We start from the raw sequence: 24004 nt of genomic DNA, 5'->3' as shown, positions 1-24004 counted from the left end.
TAATCACAATCATTCGGACATATTAAGGTACAAGCTGAAATCCGATACTCGCTTACAAGACAAACATAATGACATGTCATCGAAGGTGTCCTGTCTATTGATAAAGTTGACGTTTCATCGACCATATAAATACCCTATACAACAGATGCTCTAAGGGAAGTTTAAATTAGGAGTAGCTGAGTGGAAAATCGGCTGTATATAGAAACGTTCCAGGTTCAATTAAAGCAATTAATTTCCCAAATCAATCGAATGCGATATTTTAATAATAAAATACCCAATAATATCCCAAAGAAAATTCAGGTCAATTCTGTGTCTTGAACCTAAGTTTTGGCTCAAGCTTTGGTTTTTCATTAGATCTTAATATAAATAAAGAATAATTTTAATATTTAACTTATAACTGGACGTTTTACTAAAAATAGCCAAAATTTCAAATCCGATATATGATTCGATAATGGAATTGTTATACTTGGGTCCGCATCTTCCATGGCAAAACTTTGCGTCTGGATGTTCCTTAAAAGGATTTTTTTTTGATTCAAACCAATCTGGGTTGGATTGTTATTTGGCTGTTTTTTGGGCAACTGATTTGGTTTAAGACCGATTTTTTGTATCAGTTTAGATCCGATGAAATCTTTTTAACATCTGGCATTTCTTTGGGATATAATTTCAAGGTAAGCAGATCGTATCCATAAGGGTTTTTATGTGTCGAAAACTGAACTATTGCATGAAATCCTTTGTTATACCCTTATGGATGGTATTATAACTTTGTCATGAAATGTGTAACGCATAGAATGAGACATCTTCGACCCCATAAAGTTTATATATTCCAGATCAACATCAACAGCCGAGTTGACATAGCCATATCCGTTTGTCTGTCTGCCTGTCTGTCCGTCCCTCTGTCCGTCTATCTGTTTCTTTGCGAATTAGTCTCTCAGTTTTAAAGCTATCTTTCCCCGTCCGTCTTTCTGTTGCAGGCAGTACGTCGGAACTGGGCGGGACGGTCCACTATATTATATAGCTGTCATAGGAACGATCGGACCAAAAGCAGGTTCTTGTATGACACATTTTTTTGTTTATTAAGACATCTTGACCAAACTTGGCATTTATAAGTTTTAAAACGTCCCCCACATGTATTCAAAATCTTACCAACATCGGATAACCATATCATATAGCTGCCATGGGAACGTTCAGTCGAAAAGTTGTTTCCGATATGGAAACCTTTTTTAAATTAGGGTAACTTGACTAAACTCGGGACGTACTAGTTCCATTATGAAGCTCATATCGTATGAAAAGTATATCATATAGCTCCTATAGATCGGTGGAATGGTAGGTTCCTTTATGGCAACGGCTTATCAATCATGATATTCATTCTACGAGCAAAATCTGCTCATTATCAGACTACTATATTATATAGTTCCCATAGATGGGATCGTGGGAACACGGATTCTTTCCCAGTATCCCAACCAAGCTCTTCCAAGCTTCCATACTACGACCTTAGAGTGTATTTATCTTCGATTATAATCAATCAAAAAATATTTTATAACCCAGGTGGAAAGCCTATCACTGCTACATAGGTATATGGCCAGACCTATTCCTCCGCTCCAATTATCCTAAAAAAAACTTCACTAACCCGTATCTGATCTTTACAGGAACTAAAATAGTTAAGTACGTTTTAAATAATAATAATATAATACAATTTTGATAAGAAATATCTATATATCTTGAAAATTATTTGTATGGTATTAGGTCAAAAACACTTTAAAATTCAATTTGATTTTTCTGAATAATCTCACTAGTATACTCACAAAATGCTGAGAATCCGGCGTTAATATGCGGATCGCCCGAAAAAGCTGGAAATGATAGACCCGTCGGTAAAGTTCCGTTCGCAATGGCGCCGTACGTATTGTAATCCGCCGGAGGCGCAAGCAATTCATACGATGGAAAACTGACTAATGAGACGCGCTCATCACTTATCGAAATATCCGGTGAGGATGCGCTGCCTCCGTCGCTCTGGTAAGGCGTCTCGGTGTGTGTGCCCACGTCGATGTCGCCGCTCTCACTATTGTGCGTCCGCGTCTCGAGATGCCCGTAAAGACGCTCGAAGAATTGACGCGGAGATGACGGACGCTGCGGCGTGGCAAGCACCGTGTGTGTGGGTGTTAGTGTCGGCGTGGAATTCGAAGATTTGATAACATTCTCCGCATGGAGCGGCGATGATGGGTTTTGCTGCAGCATTTTGTGCGCCCGATTCGAACCGTTGCTAGCGACCACCGGCTAAACTTATCACTTGGGTAATCGACGAGTGACTGAAACTGCCGTTACTTCCGAGCTCGAGCCTGACCAGTCGTTTGTCTTGGTCAAGCGGTTGCGTTTATCTTGCGCGTCACAAATTATGTGCCACATTAAAATCGACAAGAAGGTGCTTAAAATTGTGGTTAATACAAAAATATTGGCGCCACACCTGAGGCAAATACGGCGCTGCGCTGATTGGATGCAGCTACAGAGCAACCCTTACTCAACTTCCGCTTTAGAGTATCCTCTAAGGGTAGCAAAAAGGATAAGCACCGCCCACTTCATACAAAAGCTATAGCTGGTAGCTTGTTGCCAGCAGCACATCGCGCTTGAAAGCTTACTGATACGTAACTCCATATTTGGTTTTTTGTATCGAGTTTTAATTTTTATGTTCTCAACTTATCGTTATATATATTTTAAAAATAGATAAGAATAAAACACAATTTTATAAACGTATTAAAATTGGTAGTTATTGTTAATGCCAGCATTTGATAATACATCGCATAAAATATATCGATATATCGAGCTAGCTTCATATATCGAAAATAATATATAAGCTATCGATACAATATTTTAGTATAGCCATTTACTGACATCGCTACAATACATTTTGGCTGCTCAATAAAATAGGATTTTAATTTCAACAATTTAGCGACTAAAATATGTCTTATCAATTATATCGCAACACTACGCTTGGCAATACACTACAAGAGAGCCTGGACGAACTAATTCAGGTAAGCTCCGTGCCCGACACAAAAGAATTCTCAACAGGCCGAAGCAGCAGCTGCGTCGCAGACCCAGGCAAAGTCTTGTCAAATTTTTGCATTTTCACATTGGCAAGTGCATCAGTCAACAATTATTTAATTGGCTAAACAGATGACTATTTTGCATTTGATATAGCCTCTTTTCATGTTAATAAGCTTTATTAGCTTTATATTTTTAATTATTATATATATAAAATATTGATTTTGACGTCAAAGTAACTTTAATCATATTTGCAGTATGGACAAATAACGCCCGCATTGGCCTTTAAGGTGCTGCTGCAGTTTGACAAGAGCATTAACAACGCCCTCAATCAGAGGGTTAAAGCTCGAGTTACATTCAAAGCGGGAAAACTGAACACATATCGCTTCTGTGACAATGTCTGGACCCTGATGCTCAACGATGTCGAGTTCCGGGAGGTGCACGAATTCGTTAAGGTCGACAAGGTTAAGATTGTGGCCTGCGACGGAAAAAGCGGCGATTTCAATTAATAACTAAGAGAAACCAGCACACAAATTGCAACGCGTTCTACTTTTTAAGTTTCTAATTAATAAGGTTGAGTTGGTGAATGTTGTCTGTACTGCAGCAGTTGGGGGAAGTAAACTGTTAACACATAATACGCCGTACGTTGTTTTAATACTGTTAGCGGGTGAGGCATTTTCTTTAAACTCAAACTAGGTTTAAATAGGTCGCCTAATCTAATTAATTAAGTCAGCTAGTTGCTTCACGATAGATTTCTTAGCTTTGATCATGTTCTCCAAATCTGTGAATTCTATCAACTACACCATTCGCCTACTCATATTAATAGTAGCGTAAATATTTGAATTAATAAATAGGCAATATATAGAAATACAATTTTTTAAATTCTACGGTATTTATAAACGTATGTATGTAGGTGGTGCCGGATTTAAATTCGAATGATATGCTTTATGTTCGTAATCGATGTTTAAAAGGGGTTGACTTATCGATATTTAACATAAGCGCTCAAAGTATTATGGCTAGTTTAAGAACCATTTGAGCAATGCGACAACAGTCGACATCGATAAAATCATTTAGATTATAAAGCGTATATTTAAAGATTTTTGATTATAATACAACTGAAAATATTAAAATTTAAGCTCAATGCTAAGCGCAATGTTTAAAAAAGATTTAAACACGCTTTATAAATTGTTGATAGCAATATCGATAGCTTATGTATCGGGCAGACGAACTATCTAGCATGTTTTAACAAATCGATATATCGACATAAAGCGAACATCCCTCGTTTCGGTGTACAAAACGCAACAACAGCGCGTCGCGTTCGCACGGAGACCGCTTTGATAACAAACAAATTTCAGATATTTTGAAACGGGCAAAGTTATTTTAATTGAACGTTGGAATTGCAATTCTTAATTGATGTTATTCATTTTGAATTTGTGCGTACTAGGCAAAGCATCAGTTAGGCGCGAATGCATGTCAACAGCAAACTCGCGAAATGCAGCAAAAGTTTAACTGCGACAAGTGAATCAAAGTTTAAAAACCTTAGAAAATACGTAGCTGGTTTGCAATCCAAGTTGCTTATTAAATTGTTTTTCAAAAAGGTAAAAATACACTATGTGCTCATAAAATCATATCCACTAGTTGGCTAGAGGTGTACGTACACATATGTATGTATGTTTGTGTATGCATGTATGCGTGTGTGTAGGTGTTTGTGGAATTATTAGTTTTTGTTGTTGTTGTTCTTGTTGTTGCCGTTGGGCTGACTGAGCAAAAAGAAAACGAAAAGCCAAACGCGTAAAATACAAAAGTGCATTCATCTACAACAACTGCGCGTGTTAATTTTGTGTTTGATTTTGGCCAAAGCAGTTGCAAATAACAGTGAATCAATAATTGTTGTGGCTTTTGCTGCAAAGCCCTTGAAGTGTTGCAGAAAAAAATACAAGCAAACAAACAAACATACGTAAAGTGCCGAAAACGGAAACCAAAGCGCAAAACGCAAACGTAGTTGTTATTGTTATTGCCACAAACTGCATGATTAAGCCATATAAAACGTGCAAAATAAACAGTCGCACATACATAATATAATAATATAGATGTATGTATGTGTACTGTGTAGCATTGTAGAATTTAGTTCTATACAATTTTTCATTATTGTTTACAATGCGTTTTGTTTTGTTATAAATTTTATGGCATTCGCTTGTTTTCGTTTGCGCTTTGTTTTTGCGTTGCCGTTAAGTCTTGTACGAGTCCAATTGGACTCCCGCAGTGGGGCTGTTCCTTCGAAAGCGAAAAAACACAAACATATTTCTGGCTAAATTCCTTCGCGTAAAATAAATAAATCAGAATGAATAAGAGAAAATAATTGTAGTCAATTTTATTAAAATCTAAAAAGGTTTAAGCAGACATCGCCAAAATTGATTTCCGTCGCATCAAAATCTTTACCTCAAAACTGGATTATAATAAATCCGTTGATATTGGAACGCAGCAGGAAAACAACTCTGGGGTAACCAACAAAATGGTCAAACGGTAAGTACAGACATATCACATGCATATCTGTACATATGTATGTACATATTTGTAATTTTGTTCCATGATAACATACATACATGTGTACAAATGGAAAGTGGATGCATTTGCTTATCACGAACGCTGCAGTTCATTAACCCATTTGCAATTGGCTAAGAAATTAGCGCCCGCCTTTGCGTAAATCCGTCGTAGACATATGATTATTTTTAGAATTTTCTTGATTTATTGACCAAGGTATATTGAACTTATGCCTCGCGTTGATAAAGACGAATTATAACGAAATTTATTATTGTTAATTGCTTAGCAAGAGTTAGGGGGGAGGAGGGCTTGTTGTAGGGTTGCTTTTAACTACGTCGCAGTCTGCATTCACATTGTTAGCATGACTTTCCGTTGTTTCCTTTTGCTTTATGTGAGCACACTTAATGCTCCAACAACAACCCCCAATTCTGGCAACAACAAAAAAACACACCCCCTCGAGTGCAGCCACCACCAACAGAACACATCCAACAGTGTTGACAAGCGGCGTCGCATAAATTTTTGTCTGCGTTTTCCAAAAAATCAAAATGTAAAAGCACAGCAACAATAACAGCAACAACGACGAATAGCCAGCCCAACGCGGCATCAGCCTAACGCATGCGCCCTGACGTCACAATAACAACAACAACAACAACAACCACACCAGCTTCGTTTCTGTTTTGTCTGCATTTTGATTTTCTACACGGTTTTATGTTTTCTCATCTGTTGGGCACTCCAAAATAGCAGAACACACTGGCAACACTGACAGCGGTCTGCCTCCACCTCTTTCTTTGCCTGCATAAATAACTGCATACGTTGCACTCTCTCTCTCTCTCTCTCTCGCTCGCTCGCTTCTTCGCGTTCTATCTCTATGGATTTCTTCTTTTTATTTTTCAACGTTGGCGGCGCTTTGCCTTTGCCTCTGACAATATTTACCATTACTTTGTCGCGTTGTTGTTGCTGTTGTTGTTGTGGTCCTACAGTTTTAGCAGGTTCTTGCAGTTGCTTTTTTACAGTTGCTTTTTCGGTCGTCGCGCCCCCACACACGGGCAGCATCAATAACAACAGCAATGTTTCTGTGCCTGTATTTGTCGCTTTGTTGTTTTACCTGCTTTGGTTCGCCTTTTGTTTTGACTAGTTTCGTAGTAGTTTTGTTTCCTGCCTGCCCTGCTGCTCATTTATCGATATTTATCATACTTAGTCTTATCGTTCACGCTGTCCCGCTCTTGCTTAGACTTCCTGTTGCTGCTGTTACTGTTGCTGTTGCATGTTTACCTGATGCCGACCTGTTCGCCTGGTTGTTGTTGTTGCTGGTGCTGTGCTTGTTCTTGCTTGCCGATCGCCTCCCTTTGCTTTACAAATCTTCAGCCTAGCAAGTGTGCATATGTATGCAGGTTTTTATGTGCATGTGACTGCTTTGTTGCTGCCTCTGCAGATCTTGCTGCCTGCCTGCGCTGTTTTGTATTTTGTGTTTATTAAATTTTCTTTATACATACATATGTCTGTATGCATGTCTGTATGTATGTGCATGGCATGCATGCAGTTGCCGTACGGCAGGCAACGTTGCCTGCTTGAAAATGTATTTGTCTGCACGCTATTATCCATTATGTATGTACATATGTACATACATATGCATGGATTTATGCATGTACGTATGTCTGTTTGTATTGTACGCTGTGCTGGGGAGTGTCTGTGTAGTCAATGGATAGGCTTGCCTGCCCCCTCAATCTATCTCTCACTCTTTCTCTCTCTCTCTCTCTCTCTCTCTCTCTCTCTTTGCTGCTGTTGCTGTTACTGTTTGTTCTTTTTGGCGATTAAAATTAAATTTTAATGCCGCAGTTGCTGTCTGACGGCTGTTTTTGCTGCCGATGTTGTTGCTTTGTCTGCGCCTCTCTTTGTTTCACGACTTCCTTGTTCCATGGTAGCCAGTCCCCACTGCTGCCCACCGCTCCCGCCTTTGTTCCTGTTAACCTTCAGCTGCAGCATGCTGTAAGCCTGTTGCGCTTAGCAACATTCTCTTAATTTATTAAGTGCAAATTTATTTATGAAATAACCCTCACACGCACAAACTACAAACGTACACATACGCATAATTAACCGTTATTATTCATGCTCATGATTCATTTAGTCGTTTGTGTCTGTTTGCGGCCCAAGCGTGGCTTTTGTCACAGCGTGGGAGAGACAATAAACGCAGCCATACATACATATGAAAATAAATTCACACATACATATGTACGTGTATGTAACCACATTTTCACACTTGATTCTCTAAACACACATACTATAAGTCCGATTTGTTATTTCTACACCGTGCATTTGGAAAGTGCATATGTGAAGGTGCTGTAGGTGGCAAAATACATATTGCAGTAAACTCTCGGAGAACAGAAAAGAATTTTCCAGAAACAAGTTTTATGAATTTGACTTTAAAGTCAGTAGTTTACAATATTTATTGCTACAAAATTGAAAGGGAAAACATAAATCAATTGCAATAAAAGATACTTATCATAATTTGCGAGCATTCGGACAGACAAACAATTAATTACATTATTAATTAATAAATTCAAGTCTATTGGAAAGTCGTTTTATTTTTAGATTAATAATTTACTATTCAAAGCAAAAAAAAAAAAAGTTAAACAAATAAGTAAATAAAGTACTTCATATACTCCACAATCTTTGTAGATGGGGAAATTAGAAATAATATAAATTTAAGAATCTTAAGTTTTTAAATATTTTTAAATAGTTTTATCTGCGCTCACCAAATGTTTAATACATTAATTACATTAACGCCAAAATTAATTATTTTTTAAATTTGATTAAATACATTTTTAAAATTATTATAAAAACTGCGAAGCTTAATGAAGGAACTGAGGGTCCATTGGATGTCATATTTGGATGAATATTTAACAAAGATTGGTCCTAAAACCTCGAAGTTATATGAATGCCTGATAGTTTAAGGCTGGATGCACGTTACAGGGCATCTCGTAGTCGGGGCACAGCCGACGCTTAGCTGTTAACATTTATCACGAGGAAAACTGACAGACAGCACTGCGTCAGCAAATTTGGCTTTTAACTTTTTGCGTGGCAGACATTGCTATGTATGTTGCTTCCAAAGCTGATAAGGCACAGCAGCAGAGGTGAGAAAGAGTAGGAAAATGTAAATTCCACGGCAAATGCAACAACTAAACTTAATCATTCAAGTTAAAAGACACGTGACCTGATTTTAAGGCTGCATGCACGCGGACCCTAATTACGAGCAGTGCATGCACGTGTGTGTGTGTGCATGTATGTGTGTGTGTCAGTGTGACTGTGATAAGAAATGTGAAAGCAACTCAACTGAGGCAAATATTTGAATAAATGAATCAACAGACGCTTCGTCTCATCCAATGCTAAGCCAAGCCACGCCCCCAAGCCCCTCGCGCTGTGGTTAAAGTTCATTGCCAAAATGTTCGAGAGTGCGGCAGCTCTAATGTTTGCCGCTGACCGAGCTCGAGTTCAAAGTTCACGCAGTCCATCTTTTATCAGAGCACATCTCAGCCAAAGATTGCTGCTGCTCCTGCTGCTGCTGCTGCTGCTGCTGGGCGCCAATCGGCTTTGCGTGCATTGCCATTTGAACCCAACTGGCGCAGCTCGGCTCAGAGTTTGAGATAAGCCGAAAGATTTTTCACAGCCGCTGCGGGCGAGCTTTTTGACCCACATAGGGCAGGAGCTGATTTTGTGCCGTTTTTTTTTCTGCTCGTCAAGTGAAAGTTTTGGTCAGCTTGTCGTTGTTGTTGTTGTTACCTTTGTTATTGTTGTTGTTGTTGTTGTTGTTCGCTGGCATTTTAAGCCACTTACAACAATTTACGACAAATTTGCATTGAGCTGGTAATTTGTGTGCGAGAAATGAAAGTGAAAATGGAAATGAAAAATTATTTTAATAGTCGATTGGCTTGTTAAATTCAAATTTTGATTTGGCCAAATTGTCCCAAAATGATATTGGAGAGCAGAGAATGTATATGTGTGCATATATAAGATGTTTGTGTGAGTATGCACCACTTAATTCCAGGGCAAATCTAAACAAACTCAAATTAAGTTAATATAAGTACTAGAAGTTTAGAATTTATCAAGAATCAGCCTAAAAATCAAATATATATGCATCAATAATAGTTGAAAATTTGAAAAAATGAAAATAATTTACTATCCATAGAATCAAAGTGTTGAAATAAGTTAATTTGTGTTCTTTTCTTAGCTGTTTGGGCTAATTTGAAAGTGTTTCTTTAAATAAAAAATAAAAAAAAACAAGAAAGTGTATGTTTTACAGACAAGCCAAGCAGTTCAGACGTATTTTTTAAATAACAAATTAATAAATGACCATAACAACGAAAATATGATATTTTTATTTATTGGTATTCTTGAGTTGATCAAGGAACTTATAACAACTGTTCCCTGAGCGTGATCCGGCTCCTGATTTTCTCCTTATTCAGCAAAAAGCGCGCTTGAAAAGCTTTCAGCAATAAGAATCGACGGCATTAGAGGCCTTTCACTATAATTATTATTGTTAAAACATTTTTGATGATTTAATTTTAAAATGCGAATCAAGTGAAAGGATTCTCTTAGCAGAAGTCCCTAGAAGCCAGCGTTATTTAAAGAATTTGGTTGAAAGCTTGCAACTTCATTCAACATTTAAAGGAAAAATAATTTTTGGAATTTTTCTGGTATTGTTTATGCTAAGTTGCCTATCGTTTATCCTTTTTCTCCATTCTTTAACTTCTTTAAGGATAAATCTTTAAAGATTAATATATTTTAGTGCTAAGCAACAACTATTTAATGGATAGATGATCTCTTTCAATAGATAATATATGAAAATATGCAATCTAAAAGAAACAACAAATTGTTCACACCTTCAAAATGTCTCATTTTACGATTAGTTTCGTTTGCACTTATTTCCAAGAGCGTATCTTTAATGCCATCTTTTCCTAATTAGCAACTGATTAATTATGGAAATAAAAAAAATCAAATTGTAAACAAAAAACAGCTAATTGTGCAGATCTGCAGATCTGTTGATCTTGCAAACTTGCAAAGCCAGGAGAATATCCAAATTGTGTTTTGATAGAAATGCAAATGTTAATCATCAAGAATCTGCCGAAGTAAATCTTGTACTATGCATATATCTGGATAAAGCTCAGCTAGAAGGTTTATTTGTATAATACGTACAATATATCCGCTAGGAAAAGAAGCGAACAGGCAAGTCCTATTGCAGGATATGTACTATGTGCAGGATGTGCGCGACGCTGAGTTGCGGCTGCAGTAAAAAACTTGCACACATCCTGCGCAGCGCAGCAACAAAAAATAAGTGTCAAGTCGCACACAACAACAACAACAACAACAACAGAAACTTTGTCATTAATATGAGGGGCTCCGCCAGGCCGCAGAAGCTGACTGATGGCTGGACGGGGACTGTCTGCGAAACGGGTTTGGTCAGCCTCGCTCGATGGAGGGAGGGAGGGGGGGCTGGCTCTCAGCTCGCAGCCTTTTTTTGTGCATAATTTGACCTTAATTCGCTGGTGGCACATTGCGCCTTCAATGTGCACGCTCAGCTGGCGTACCCTTTAGGAACTTGCAGCTTTTGTTGCCAGTGTTTCCGGTTACGGAACGCAGCCTCCGCCTCCTCCCAGCCGCTTCTCGGTCCGAGCGTCTCGCTTCCTTGTTGCCATTTGCGGCAAGTCGCTTTTGTGCTCTGCTAGTTTGCTTGGCTACAAAGCGCCCGCAGGAAAGTGAAAGAGTGTGCCGAAGAGACGAGCAGAAGGATGCGGGAGCAAGGATTGCAGGCTGCAGGATGTGCCATGTGTGGCGTTGTCCTTTCTCTCTCTCTCTCTCTTTCTCTCTCTCTCTCTCTGTGTGTGCGCTTGGTTCATTGCCCTCTCATTATGCTGCTAGCAGTTTGTTATTGTCTCAAATGATACTCTATAAATTTTCTTAAATATTTTTCTTTGCTTTTTCTTCTATTTTGCAGGTAAGTTCCGCCTGAAAACTTCTGAAAGCAATTGAAAACTTCGAATGGGTTTTAACTATTGGACGCCAAGCTGGAACCCACGCAAAACTTGGTTTGACTTTTTTCGTTTCCCTCCTCCTCCTCCTCCCCCTCCTCCTCCCCCTCCTCCATTTGCGGTTTTGGAAACTCATTTGAAATAATAACACGACAGTGCTTTATGTCTTGTTTTTTTTTTTTGCAAGCTTTACATATTTTTTGAACAATTAATTTCCCACACAAACATTTGCGGAGATGACAAAGCACCAAAATAAGGGGAAATTCCTAGCCCACAAGAGACACACACCTATTGTTATTGTTTTCTATGTCAGCTATAAATATGTATGTTCAAAAGTTTTAAATACGCGACGTTGTGGGCCGCGTCTCTCTGAGACTCTGTACTTTGTACTTTTTGTGTGTGTGGGGTGTTTGAGCAAGAGCTCTTTGAGCACCTCGACTAACTGAAATTGGCCTTGTGCATGTTGGCGCTAGCTGGGTCTCCTTGTACAGTTAGCTGGCCGAATTCAAGCATTCCATGGGAAAACCTCAGCTGCCTCAGATTTTGTGTAGAATGCAGCCCAAGAAATACACACAGTTAATGAATAAATATGATCAGTTTGGTAAAAGATTAGGCTTTCCCATTAAATCTCATTGTAAGTTAGAGTCTAAGATATCTCAGCCATTTTAGATTGTCTAATAAGACATTCCCTATAAATATACCTGTTACTTTAGTATATGATCCATACTTGCAAACCTTCCTCTTTACTAAATGGTATATACTTACTTTGGTATTTAGCTTACTTCAGTATATACCAAATACTCAAGTATATACTAAAGTTAATTATTTGAATAGGTAGCTGCGTTAGTTATGCTTGATCAACTGTTGCTCAGTAATTAATTTAGATAAGTTTATGTGAATTATTATTATTATGCAGTCGGGCAGCTAAACAACGAAGATCCGGCTCTGGATCCCAGGCTAAAGTATGGATGTGCGAATGTTTTAAACAGAACGTCTAACGCATAGACTGTGACGTATACTTAACATAAAAATATAAACAAAAAATATTAGTATTTCAATCATTAGATCAATTGTAGAAGCTTCCCAGTTTCTAAACAAATGTATAATTTTGCTATTGTGTTGAAGGTTTCAGTTAATACGATTTTTCTGCATTTAAATACTTTATATCAAATGATTGTGTTCACTTTTGTATCTATATTTGCTGAAACTCTTTAAGATTATATAAATTTCTCGAACTTCTTCGTGCTATCTAGTTCCTGGTACTTATGTTAGGTTATGCGTTTTTATAACAACTTGTCCCCATTTTGCAATTTGTATTTCATTAGAAGATTTCGCTCCTACTTTAGGGTATTATCTTTTGGAATGCTGTCCATCGTCTGATCGTATTAATGCAATGAGGCTAGACTTGACTAGGGAAAGCATAAAGTGCGCATATCTATATAAACTTATAAATATAATGAACAACGCGTTTTAAGTCGTACTATAATCGAGAATAACACTCGACTTGATCAACTACCTGTTTTTTATTAACTTTTTGCAAAGTGGTTCTTGCCTAGAAATAGTTTGCATACCTGTATAAAAGCGGCTAACTGCGAAGAGTTTGTGTACACATCTAACTCATTGGCCGGAAATAGTGTTTAGTATCCGAATGCTAAACTAACTCTTCGTCGACCGGATGCTGTCACCTATATATATATATATATATGTAGTTCCTGGTTGCTTGAATCTGTTAATAATCTTGTGCACTGAGGAAGCGCCCCTGCTAGCCCCTCCACACCCCCCGCTCAACTCTTTCGCTAATTTTGTTCTGGTTATTATCGCCAACTCTTGGGTTGTGCCCATTTTATGACCCAATTAATCTGTTTACTTGCATAATTTCCACGTTAGTTGGTGCGTAATGGCATTTTCTGTGTGTGTGCGAGTGTGTGTGTGTGGGTGAGTGTACATATTTGCTGTGTGTGTGTGTGTAATGCGCGTTACTTGCCGCGCAATTTTCGAATTGCAAACAAAGTTGATGAAACATTCGCCGACGATGAGCAACAAAGGCGTGCCTTGCTTTTTGGCTGTGTACGGCGTGTCGCCGGGCTCTGCGACGGGGGTTTTGGCTTGCAACTGCAGACAGGCGCAATCACACACCAACACACACTCACACACACTCAAACACACACCAACACACACCAGCACACACACAATGTTTGATAACTATTATTGTGGCGTTTATTGGGCGTTATTGTTGTGGTTGCTGTTGACCCACATTTTTGCCAATATATTGTGCAGCCATCCACTTTAAGCGCGTCGAAACTAAAGCGGCAGCCTATTTGACTAAAAAGCTGCTCATTTCAATTTATTTATTTAAATATTTGGTATTATGCAGTTGTTGTTGCGGTCTTTGCGGTGTCACAAACGTGGAGCAACAAAGGAACGCATTTAAAACTTATCTGACTTATTCTCTATTTTATAGAGAAAAGGATAGTCGTATACGATGTACTTTAATATTAATTACCCCAACTTATATTCGCACTCATATGCATAAAGACAAATGCGAACTCTTTACACTAGCTCTTAAAATAAAACACAAATAAATTGTTCAAGTCTTCCGCCTAAGTTTTCAACTGTAGTTTTACGTTTTAGATCCGAATAGCATTAAATAAATCATTAGCAAACTTTCAACTGGCAAACTGTAATTAAATTTAACCACAAATTTCTTTTATTTTTTATCTAAAATTTCTATATATTTGAACATGATTTTGTTGTCCGGCCCCAGCTTTTAGGGTCTCTCAGACTGTGGGAAACATGCAGATAAAATTATTATTATTATTTCCACAATTTTTCACATCAAATTTTTCCCATTTTTTGGCTAAAGGATATAAAAGAAAATTTTCTTCTGCACACAACTATTTTTAGACAAAAATGAAAGCCACTTTGATTTTAAAATGATATTTTTACATAAATAAAAATGTATTTAAAATATGCTCACATAAAATGGTTTTCCTTATTTGTTGTCAGTTAGCATGAAAATGCAGATTATTTGAAAAGATTAGAATGACAAATGAGGAAATATTTGCGATTATGTGAATATCCGCCCAACTATCATAACATTTGTTATCTAAATGCAGCTCAAGATATGCGATAGCAAGCGAAAATATTTTATTTGTGATAAGCATGTTCAAAGCATGTATCTTACGACCAAGTGCAGTTGTATCTGCAAGATAAATTCTAATGTGCGTACGCTTTTCCAGCTACAGAGCAGAGTGAAGAGTTGTCAGACTGAATACTGCTCGTCTGGCCTTGTTTTCAAGAGTACTTAATAGAGGCTTACATATGTATATGCAGCTATTCACGTACATTGATTAGGCCAAGCCAGGTGTTGACCTTCGCCAAGATGACTCCGATTCTAACATTGTAACTCGAACCTCACTTTGGATGCTGCGACTTGCTGGTTGAGGTGCCGCAGAAAGTGGCGTCATCGTTGACTCGCCTGAAACTCATTATTTTCCAAGTTCGAATTAAGGCAAAAACACCATCAAATTGCCGCAATTAACTAACAGATTGTTGGGGCAGATCAGTGATTAAAACATGAAAATGCTTTTATTTTTTAGTAACTAAACATAAAACAATGAAACCGAAAAATATTTAGCGTGAAACCTAATTACATATTCCAATTAATGGACAGCAGCAACAATGTGTATGGGTAAAAGTCTTAATAATAAATTCGAAGCAACAAACACAAAAAATCGCAAAGCGAAAATTAAGCGTCATTAACTTTAATATGCCATTAAAATGTGCCATGTGCAAAATATAAAGTAATCAAAATAATCGATTTCATATACTATATATATTATCATGATACATATCATTAGCTGGATGAGAAGGAAATATTAATATTATTGCCTGGGCCAATGTCAATAAATTAAACTCAGCAATTCGCTGCAAATATGTATGTAAAGTTTCTAATTGTTGATTGGTTTTCTAATCCTATATTCAGTTTTCCTCGACAACAAATAAATACATTGATTTGCATTTGATGATTTTAATAGAGATTAGTAAGCTTTATTTAGCACGTAGATCAATGCATTAGATCTGTACAGGAAATTTCAATTCAATTTGAAAATCATATTAATTTTACATATTTCTAAATAATACAAATTTAAACAGTTTTTATAGGGTACATTCAGCTAATGTTTTGGAATAGAAGATACTATTGCATTAATCGTTTTTAATTTATATCACTAGTTAATATTAAACTTGGATGTTTCATTTGCAGTTATTGAAGAGCATGATGGAGACTTTCTTATTAGATGTACTAATATCGAATTAGTTACGTTAGGTGTGAGGCATTATAGTTTGTTTGATACAATAGAACTTGTGTACACATTTATACACCACGAATAAAGCCTACTTGATATTTAACTATAACTAATAATGTAACTAAAGCTTACTTTAATTAAGACTCCAACTCATCTAACTGGTTGCAAAAGAAGTGGCAAGCGCAAGATCATTATGGCAACATTCGTTCATGTGTAGTTCATGTGCAGCTCGATTGAATAATAGAAATGAAAAAAAGAAAGGAAAATAAAATAAAAGGCCAGCCACGCATGCGTCATAGATGGAAAGAAACTGGTTTCTTGCTGTCGATGAGCCAATGCCGCTGTTAAGCTTTCAGGTGTGCCCAGCTCCACATTCACTCTCTCAACTATGCGCGCACACACACGCGCGCACACACACACACACACATACAAACAGTGCTTCTCACTCTCTCGCTCTCGCTGAGTGCATGAAAGTGATGCCGCCGTAATCGTCGCTTGGCCTTTGTCTTTGGCTTTGTCGCCGTTGCTGTAGCTGTAGCTGCTGCTTTTGCACTGATTATGGCAATTGGCGCTGCAAACCAAACAATGCGAAAATGAAAAGCTCGACGCAATAGGCAAAGCCAAACAAAAGTAATGAAAAGAAATGCAACTTGTCGCTCCGCTGCTAGTTTGTTTGTTGTTGTTGCTGTCGCCTTGAGACTGTCTGCAGCTGCTGCTGTGAGTTCAGCGTCTGATTATTGACGACGTCAACAGCAACGTCGCCAAAGTGTTGTTGACATGGCCTCCGCTGCGCCTCCAGTTCGTATCCATAAATCCATTCCGCCAAGGTGCAGCCGCAGTCGCTGCCAGCGTCGCTGCCAGCGTCTCTGCCCGCTGTGTGCACTGCACTTGTCAACTGCGCTTGCGGTTTCAAAGCCGATCGGCTACTTGTCATGGATGCTGTGTCTGTGTGTGGCAGCTGACCGACCGACCGACCATATGTGGGGTGCCTCCAGCATTTGCATTACAAATCCATACATGAGAAAATGTATTTATTTATTTTTTTCTTTGCTCTATCTTCTTTTTCTTTTTTCCAATGCTCGTGGCAATTAGATATGAATTATCTGCACGCTTTGGCGATTTGAGAATTCATTGAACAATGATGATACGTACGTTCGGATTGTTGTGTTTGTTTATGGGGCGTAGACAGGCGGAATGCGACTCTGAAATTTGTCGATGTTTATCTGTTGTGTGTTGTTGTGTCATATCAACTTAATTAAATTTGTTCCATGGAGTTGAAGGAGAACCTCCAGAAATAAACAGAAACGGAAAACGGTTTATAAAACTTGACATTGACTTTTGTGGCATATTTGCAGTTATGAGTGTGTCTCGATAAGTGAAGTGATACGAGAATTTATGGCTAGGAATTCGGGGAAAAACTGCAGACTTGGATTTTAGAAATTCTACTGCTGTTGATTGATTTTGAAAAAGGAAACTGATTTCTCAGAATGGTAAATTTGAATTTAATTAAATAGTTGATCAGATGAGCATAGCTATAGTATATATATATGATATATATTTGTATTGCTTCTATAAAAACACTAAAAATAAACTTAAGTAACTTTTCATAGCTATTTGATAACAGCCTTATATAATAGTTATCAAAGGAAGAGTTCGCAGAGATTGGAGCTATTTTGTGAGAATAACATCCGCAATGTTATCAACTACTATATGTAGGCTAAGTTATGTTAAGAAAGGTCGCGTTTAATATCGATTTTGGTAATTCCCACTGATAAGCATCGCATAGCATAGCGGAAACATGCTCTAAAACAATACGGTTATTGCGGAAATTCCAAGCAATCCAAATGCGTACGAAAAGAAACACCTTCCGCTATATTTTGGAGCAATGTTTTTAACAACTAGCCATAGAAATTACCCGTTGTTTCTATGTACTTGAGGCAAACAAAAGTTTTTGTAGCTTTGCGTCAATATCCGTTCCACATTCGGCGCCGGGCAACAAAAAGAAAACAAAATCGAAAGTGCGCTATGGTAAATTTAACTAATGGTTTTCCAACCGCACCGTTAACTGCTCGCCCAGGTCCACCCTAAAAATATAAATAAAACTTGCACACAGTCACGATAACCTTTGGCACTCGCTTAACGTAATCGCATCGACAATTTCCAGACATTTCGTAAATCAGTCGTTTGTCAGCCTTGGACAGTACGAGTGCGCTCTGAAGAAACTAGAACGGAACTCGAGCTTTCAAAATGTAAAAGAAAATTGAAACTGCAATAGCAGCAGCAGCAGCAGCTGCAAGTGCGACAAGGACAGCAATAGCAATGGTATTCAAATGTCTTGAATAAGGCAGCGGCCAGTCGCTTGGTTCAAGTCGCCAGGGGGCGCCACTTCAAAGAACCATTTGGCAACAATTAAATACATACGCGCCTTAACTGTGGCGCCGCCTTTTGACATTTGCACTTAATCCGAAGGCGGGGGCGGCGTTTGTTACACTTTGGGGAAGTGTCAACTATTATTTTCTCTCTCTCTTTGTAATACTGGAGCACTTAACGGTTTGGGGGTCTAAGCTTTGACACCTATGAAATAATTTCTCACATGTCACTTGTCGCGTTCTCCATTTCTCAAGACGTGAGTTCTTTTGTTGTTGAGAAATGCTTTAGCAAATTGCAACATTGCTGGTTGGCTGGTTGGTTGGCAAACCCCTCCGACCTTATGGCACTTCAGCTTGGCCCCAAACTCAACCCATATCTGTCAAGATGCAGGCGACGCAAATGCCACAAAACACGTAATGATAATAATATGCAGCAGAAAGGGCAGAGGCAACACAGGATGTTGTCGGCCGGGTTGGTTGTGTTGTGCCGTGCAGCGTGCTGGCTTTTATGGACCGTGCCGGGGGACGAGGACGGGAACGGGAACGGGCTTGTAACTCGCGCAGCTCTGTGACATAATCGGCACAGTTGGCCTGGCAACAACTGTTTCGCAATTTCGCGTTGTTGTTTCTGTTAACTTTGAGGTCGACATCAACTTTGCCTAGGAAAAAAGAGCTCGAGAATCGTTGCGACAGCTCACATATTTCCAATTACTTTTTACTCTGGTAATCTCACTGAAAAAGTTGCAAGTCAAATGTCCCAATGTGAATACTTTAAGACTTACATTCCCAAAATCTTCGAAAGGTTTAGTTTCCTTGAAGCTATTAAGGTCAGTATTTGAGAATTGGAAAACTTATGCCATATCTTGGATGAATGAGTCTTTTTAATTAGGAAATTGAACAACCTAAATTATCGATTGATTCTAGATCTTGAACCCGGTTTACAAATACTGGAATTATTTTAACGCCTTTTCTGAGAATACTTTATATTTGTTATGCATTAAAAAGTAAATTTTTATATATTTAATCTTTCAAGATATCTAACCGTTCCTATGATTTAGAAAATCGAATGTTATAGATGAATTGCAATATCAAAATATCAATCGATCAAAAAGTTGAGAGAATTAATTGATTGAGATCTTAAGTTCTTCCACTCAGAAGATTCATTCTATAGAAAAAAGTTAAAAAATCAGAAAGAAAGATTAGATTAGAAAGATTAGATTTGAAGTGAGGAGAATAGTGAAACTCGTAATTCCTAGGATCGGTGAGGTTATATGAAAAACTGAACAGTTTTCTATCCAAAAATCATTTAATGATCGACACTTTCTGTTATATGATATAGTAATGCGATGTTGATAAGATATGGCCTATATATAAGGAGCACCGTGAAACTAATAAATGACGGACGCAAGTTACCTTGAGCAGTATAAATACATTTCATTTTCGATCGATTATTCCTATAGCAGCTGTATGATATAGTGATCCGATCTTGATAATGTTTTGCTTATGTGTTGGCAGAAAAACTAAGAACTGTCTCACAGGAACTTAACTCTCGACAGATCAATAAGGTGTCACATATATCATATATAATATCACTAAACTGATCCGATCCGGTTCCGGCATATGTATATATTTTCCCTCTGCAACAGATGACCAAATTATAATACCTTCTACGATGATAATCATTTGATACAGCAGCTCATCATTATCTCTCTCTCTCTCTCTATCTTCCTCTCTTTTTCGAACCCTGAAGATAAAAGTTTTTCCTATTTCTTGACATAGTTAAGCTCTTTCAGTTAATTTAAATGTTGGCGTACCCTAGGTTTGGACATTTTCTTTTTGAGTGCTTGGCGAACGTACATAACATACTTTCGTGTCTAAGTCTGATTTATTCAGGAAGTCAAAGCTACTACCCGGGCTTTAATCAAACCATTTTAGCCACGTTATCCAATATTTGATGAACCGAACCGAATCAGTTGCCCGAAAAATAAACTAACCTAAGCTTGAACCGAAACAATTTGAATATTTAAATTTTACGAATTCCCATTTATATTTATTTCAATAAAAAGAGTTTAAAGTTACTTAAATTTTTTATAGAAAATTTATCGTTAACCAAAATGCGAAGAACTGATTCGAGTTCTCAACTGAACCTCGATTCGATTCTTTCTTTTGAGTTGTACAGTTAACATTTACATAAATAATAAGGCACTTTTTAATACTTCGATTTCCTGCGGAAAGGTTAACTCTCCTGCATATTTATAGTTACAGAAATTGCGGGTCAGTCCGTGGCTGACCTATGACTCAAATTATCGAGCGCTGTGACCTTTGACATTTGCCCGCTTGGCCTGGCTGCGCGAATCCGTCCCACTTTGATTTGATTGACACACTCGTATCGTAGACAACCATATAAAATGCGATTGTACTTGTGATTGACTATGATTCTGATGGGACTTTGGCCAATTGTTACAAAACGCATTAAATGCCAATAAACCGAACAGATATATCAAATGTTTCAGATGCGGGTCGCCAAGGGTTGGGCTTTGGGCTTAACTGAATGAGAGCGGGCCATGTTTTATGGCTTTATTTCAATTTGGCATTAATTGGCGCACGAATTTGCGAATGTTGTTCGTTGTTGTTGCTGCTGTTTGTTGTTTGTTGTTGTTGCACACGAAAATATATTTCATATTTTGCTGCTTTCCTGCATATTTATGGCTTTGGCTGGCCCGCGGGCGTAATCAGCCACAGCAACTGGAGTTCGAGTCGTTCGCGTAGATGTGAATGTGGCTATGCAGCTCTCCAGCCCAGCTGGAAGAGCTGGAAGAGCCATGCTTGAGTGACGAGCGCTGCGGCTGCGGCTGCCTGTTTCTGTTTCTGCCGGTTGCCGGGCTATGCAGATTGCCGTCTGCAATTTTCAATGCATAATCAGCAGCAACAACATTTTCCTACGTGTCGAATTACGTGCAAAATTGCTAGCTAACAAAATATACAAAAAAAAAAAAAAAAAGCAGCAAAACCAACCACAAAAAAAAAACAACATCTATGTCTCAACACCGCAGTCAAGTGGGCTCAGCTGTACCTTTTGCATCGGTTCAAGTCTTCAAGAAGGTTAACTAATGTCACAAAAAACAAAAATCTACATTTTGTCAACTATAATGTTCGTTTTCTTGATATTAAATTTGAATAAATATATATACTATACAAATTTGAAAATTATAAAAAAAAGACTTGTCTGCGCGACAGTTAAGCAAAGTATTTGCTTGAAAATTCTAGAAATGTGAAAAGTTCAGATTCAGTTTTTTTTCGCTCTTGAAAAAAGGTTTATAGATTCTTAAAATCAATTTTAAAGTTGTGTTAAATTGCTGCTCTTACCACATTTTGGATCCAATTTGAGTGAAATTTAAAAACATATCTCAAAAATTCGTGCATAGATGGAAAATTAATCATCAGAAGTCTATGTCTATGCAAACTAGCTTCTCGGCATGAAACTTTTCATAGATTAATTTTTCTGCTGCAGGCAGTACGTATATCAGATCCGGCCGGATAGGCCACTATATCTTAAAGCTGCATAGTTGCCTGAATAGACTTCCTCATGTGAATGGACTTAATAGAATTAATAGATTAATTATATTTGTTTGATATTTGAAAATATAAATGTGATTTTGTGGCTGAAATGACCTATTAAATTAGCTATTAAATGCTATTAAATGCTATTAAATTATAAATTATAATTAACAAAATTATTTTAATGTCAAGTTCAGTTAGAAAGTTACCAATTCTGTCCAATTATGGAACTACTGTCGATTTGTAGACCCGACTGTCAAATACGTTCCTAATGCGCATATTCTCAAAAGCAAGCCGTCTTTCCAGCCGATGTGTCTCCAGTTCCCAAAAGTCACGTACGCCAGTCGAACGTTTTTTAATTTTGCTGTGTGCCAAATGTTATTGTCCCCGCTGTTCTCTACTTTTCTCGCTCTCTCTCTCTCTCTCTCTCTCTCTCTCTCTCTCTCTCTCTTTCTCTGTCTCTCGCTGAGCACGCAGCACACGAGCATAATTTGTAATCAAATCGCAATTTTGGCCACAAGATCAACAATCTGCAGCGCGGCACAGCAAGGTTCGGTTCGGTTGGGTTCGGTTTGTGGCCTGTTCCTGGCCCACAAGGAGCATTCATGGCCTACACTGGATGGCCGGCCCGGCTACCCGTCTGGCCCGGCTACCCGGCTGCCCGGCTGGCTGGCTTGCAGGTGAAATTGTGTGCAGCGTAACATATTATTAAATTGCCTTGATTATGGCCGTGAACAGAGAGCAGCGGCAACACCAGTCAGCAATCACAGTCAGCCAAGGCGGTGGGCGTGTGCTTTGAGCACGAAAAATACAAGAAAACGAAAAACAAGAAGAAAAAATACCAATTGTCAGACCCGGCCCGGGCATTTCCTGTCGTGCCATGCTGCTGCTGCTGCTGCTCTGGCTGTTCGAGTCTAAGCAATTAAAGTGTGTAAACATGGCTGAGTAAGCTGAATTGACTGTCGGAGTGGCAGACAGACGTTTGGCCATAAATCTTCCAGTGCAGACAAAAATAGAGCCAACATTGCTTTTGGGCATCTCGCACGAAAGTGCGCTGCGCCGCCGATAAAGACCTAAAATAGTTGCATACAAAATAACAGAATAACAACTGCCACACAGCAATCAATAAAAGTAAAAAAAAAAAGAAGGTCTTGTGATTGATCTACGCGTCGCCAGGGAGAGGCAGCGAGACACACAAAACGATTCCCGCCCCAATGTGCCCCGATGGGGGGCCTATGTAGGTCAATACTTGGTTCTTTATGCCTCGTCGCGTCAACTCAATTCTCTATATATATTGATAATGGCCGCCTCTGATAATGTTGACAAGCCCGTTCTACTTTCCTCAGCCGGCATAATACTTACGTATAACCAAAGTCTATAAATATGTGTTGGGGGGTTTTTCATGGGAGCTGCCTCCGCGCACAAGTTCCAGCGACTTTTGGCCAGATTCTTGTCATTTCCCTCCAGACGCGTTTTATTTATTGCATTAACATTTGCCGGCATTTGGCTGGCATTATGTCATAATGGTTTTTGGTCACGCATCTGAAGACGACAATTTTATAATATTTTTTCTTTCCTCCTGCAACTTGTGCAACATTTATATTTGCTGTTCACTTGCTTTCGTTTCGTGCCAGCTAATGAGCAAAAATTATGTCACCTGCTTTGATTAAATGTTTGCTTAAAAACTTTTAAAAAGGCCATAGGTTTCAATTTCCGTTCGCTCATTAGGCCATGTGGGCCGAGGGTAGAGTCTACTTAATGAAGTGACTTTAACTATGGCCACAGCCATGCAAAAGGCGACCGACACCCACACAATAAATTACCAAATGGCTCATGAAGCCAACTTAGTTTGTTGGCTTTTTATACCCTGTGCCCAGTCATAAGGGTATATTGGTTATGTGCAAATGTATGTGACAGCCAAAGAGAGGCATATGCGACCACATAAAGTTAATTAGAACTATTATTAATTATATGTATTAATATATATTCTTGATCTAGACGACAAGCCGAGTCGATCTCCATCGTCATCGTCCGAAAAACCCAAATCTCGTGACTTGAAATTTCAAATATGTATAATCCTTCATCATACGCAAAACGGGCATAAATGTTTGTCGATATCTCGTCAAGTTTTCATGATATCGATAAAAATCGATTTTCAGATTTGGTTATTTAA

At 38.3% G+C, this 24004-nt stretch overlaps 3 protein-coding genes across 3 annotated transcripts in view; 2 read left to right on the top strand and 1 right to left on the bottom strand.

Annotated features, from left to right (window-relative positions):
* Positions 1-1755: 1755 nt before the first annotated feature.
* Positions 1756-2232, bottom strand: LOC135437001 (homeobox protein rough-like). The gene has a single exon (XM_064694798.1). The coding sequence runs from the start codon at positions 2230-2232 to the stop codon at positions 1756-1758; it is 477 nt and encodes a 158-aa protein (XP_064550868.1).
* Positions 2233-2861: 629 nt separating this feature from the next.
* TfIIA-S (Transcription-factor-IIA-S) lies at positions 2862-3670 on the top strand. Its single transcript, XM_064693841.1, has 2 exons — positions 2862-3023; positions 3291-3670. Exons 1-2 carry the CDS (start codon positions 2952-2954, stop codon positions 3540-3542), a joined length of 324 nt encoding a protein of 107 aa, XP_064549911.1. The 5' UTR covers positions 2862-2951; the 3' UTR covers positions 3543-3670.
* A 655-nt stretch (positions 3671-4325) lies between these two features.
* Positions 4326-24004, top strand: part of Pli (E3 ubiquitin-protein ligase pellino) — a 35518-nt gene continuing 15839 nt past the window's right edge. The window contains exons 1-2 of the mRNA XM_064694135.1: positions 4326-4631; positions 5423-5556. Of these exons, the coding sequence (XP_064550205.1) occupies positions 5546-5556 (11 nt within the window). The 5' untranslated portion in view covers positions 4326-4631; positions 5423-5545. The remainder of the gene's footprint in view (positions 4632-5422; positions 5557-24004) is intronic.

This window comes from Drosophila montana, unplaced genomic scaffold (assembly GCF_035044405.1).
Source record: "Drosophila montana isolate Dmon_TW-CO22-7 unplaced genomic scaffold, ASM3504440v1 contig_3733_1, whole genome shotgun sequence".
Taxonomy (NCBI): domain Eukaryota; kingdom Metazoa; phylum Arthropoda; class Insecta; order Diptera; family Drosophilidae; genus Drosophila; species Drosophila montana.
The sequence above is the reverse complement of the archived record's forward strand: the minus strand, read 5'-3'. Positions and strand labels throughout refer to the sequence as shown.

Coding starts and splice junctions, on each gene's coding strand:
- TfIIA-S (XM_064693841.1), top strand. CDS start 2,952: ATGTCTTATCAATTATATCGCAACACTACGCTTGGCAATACACTACAA. Junction 3,024..3,290: donor GCCTGGACGAACTAATTCAG/GTAAGCTCCGTG, acceptor TCATATTTGCAG/TATGGACAAATAACGCCCGC.
- LOC135437001 (XM_064694798.1), bottom strand. CDS start 2,232: ATGCTGCAGCAAAACCCATCATCGCCGCTCCATGCGGAGAATGTTATC.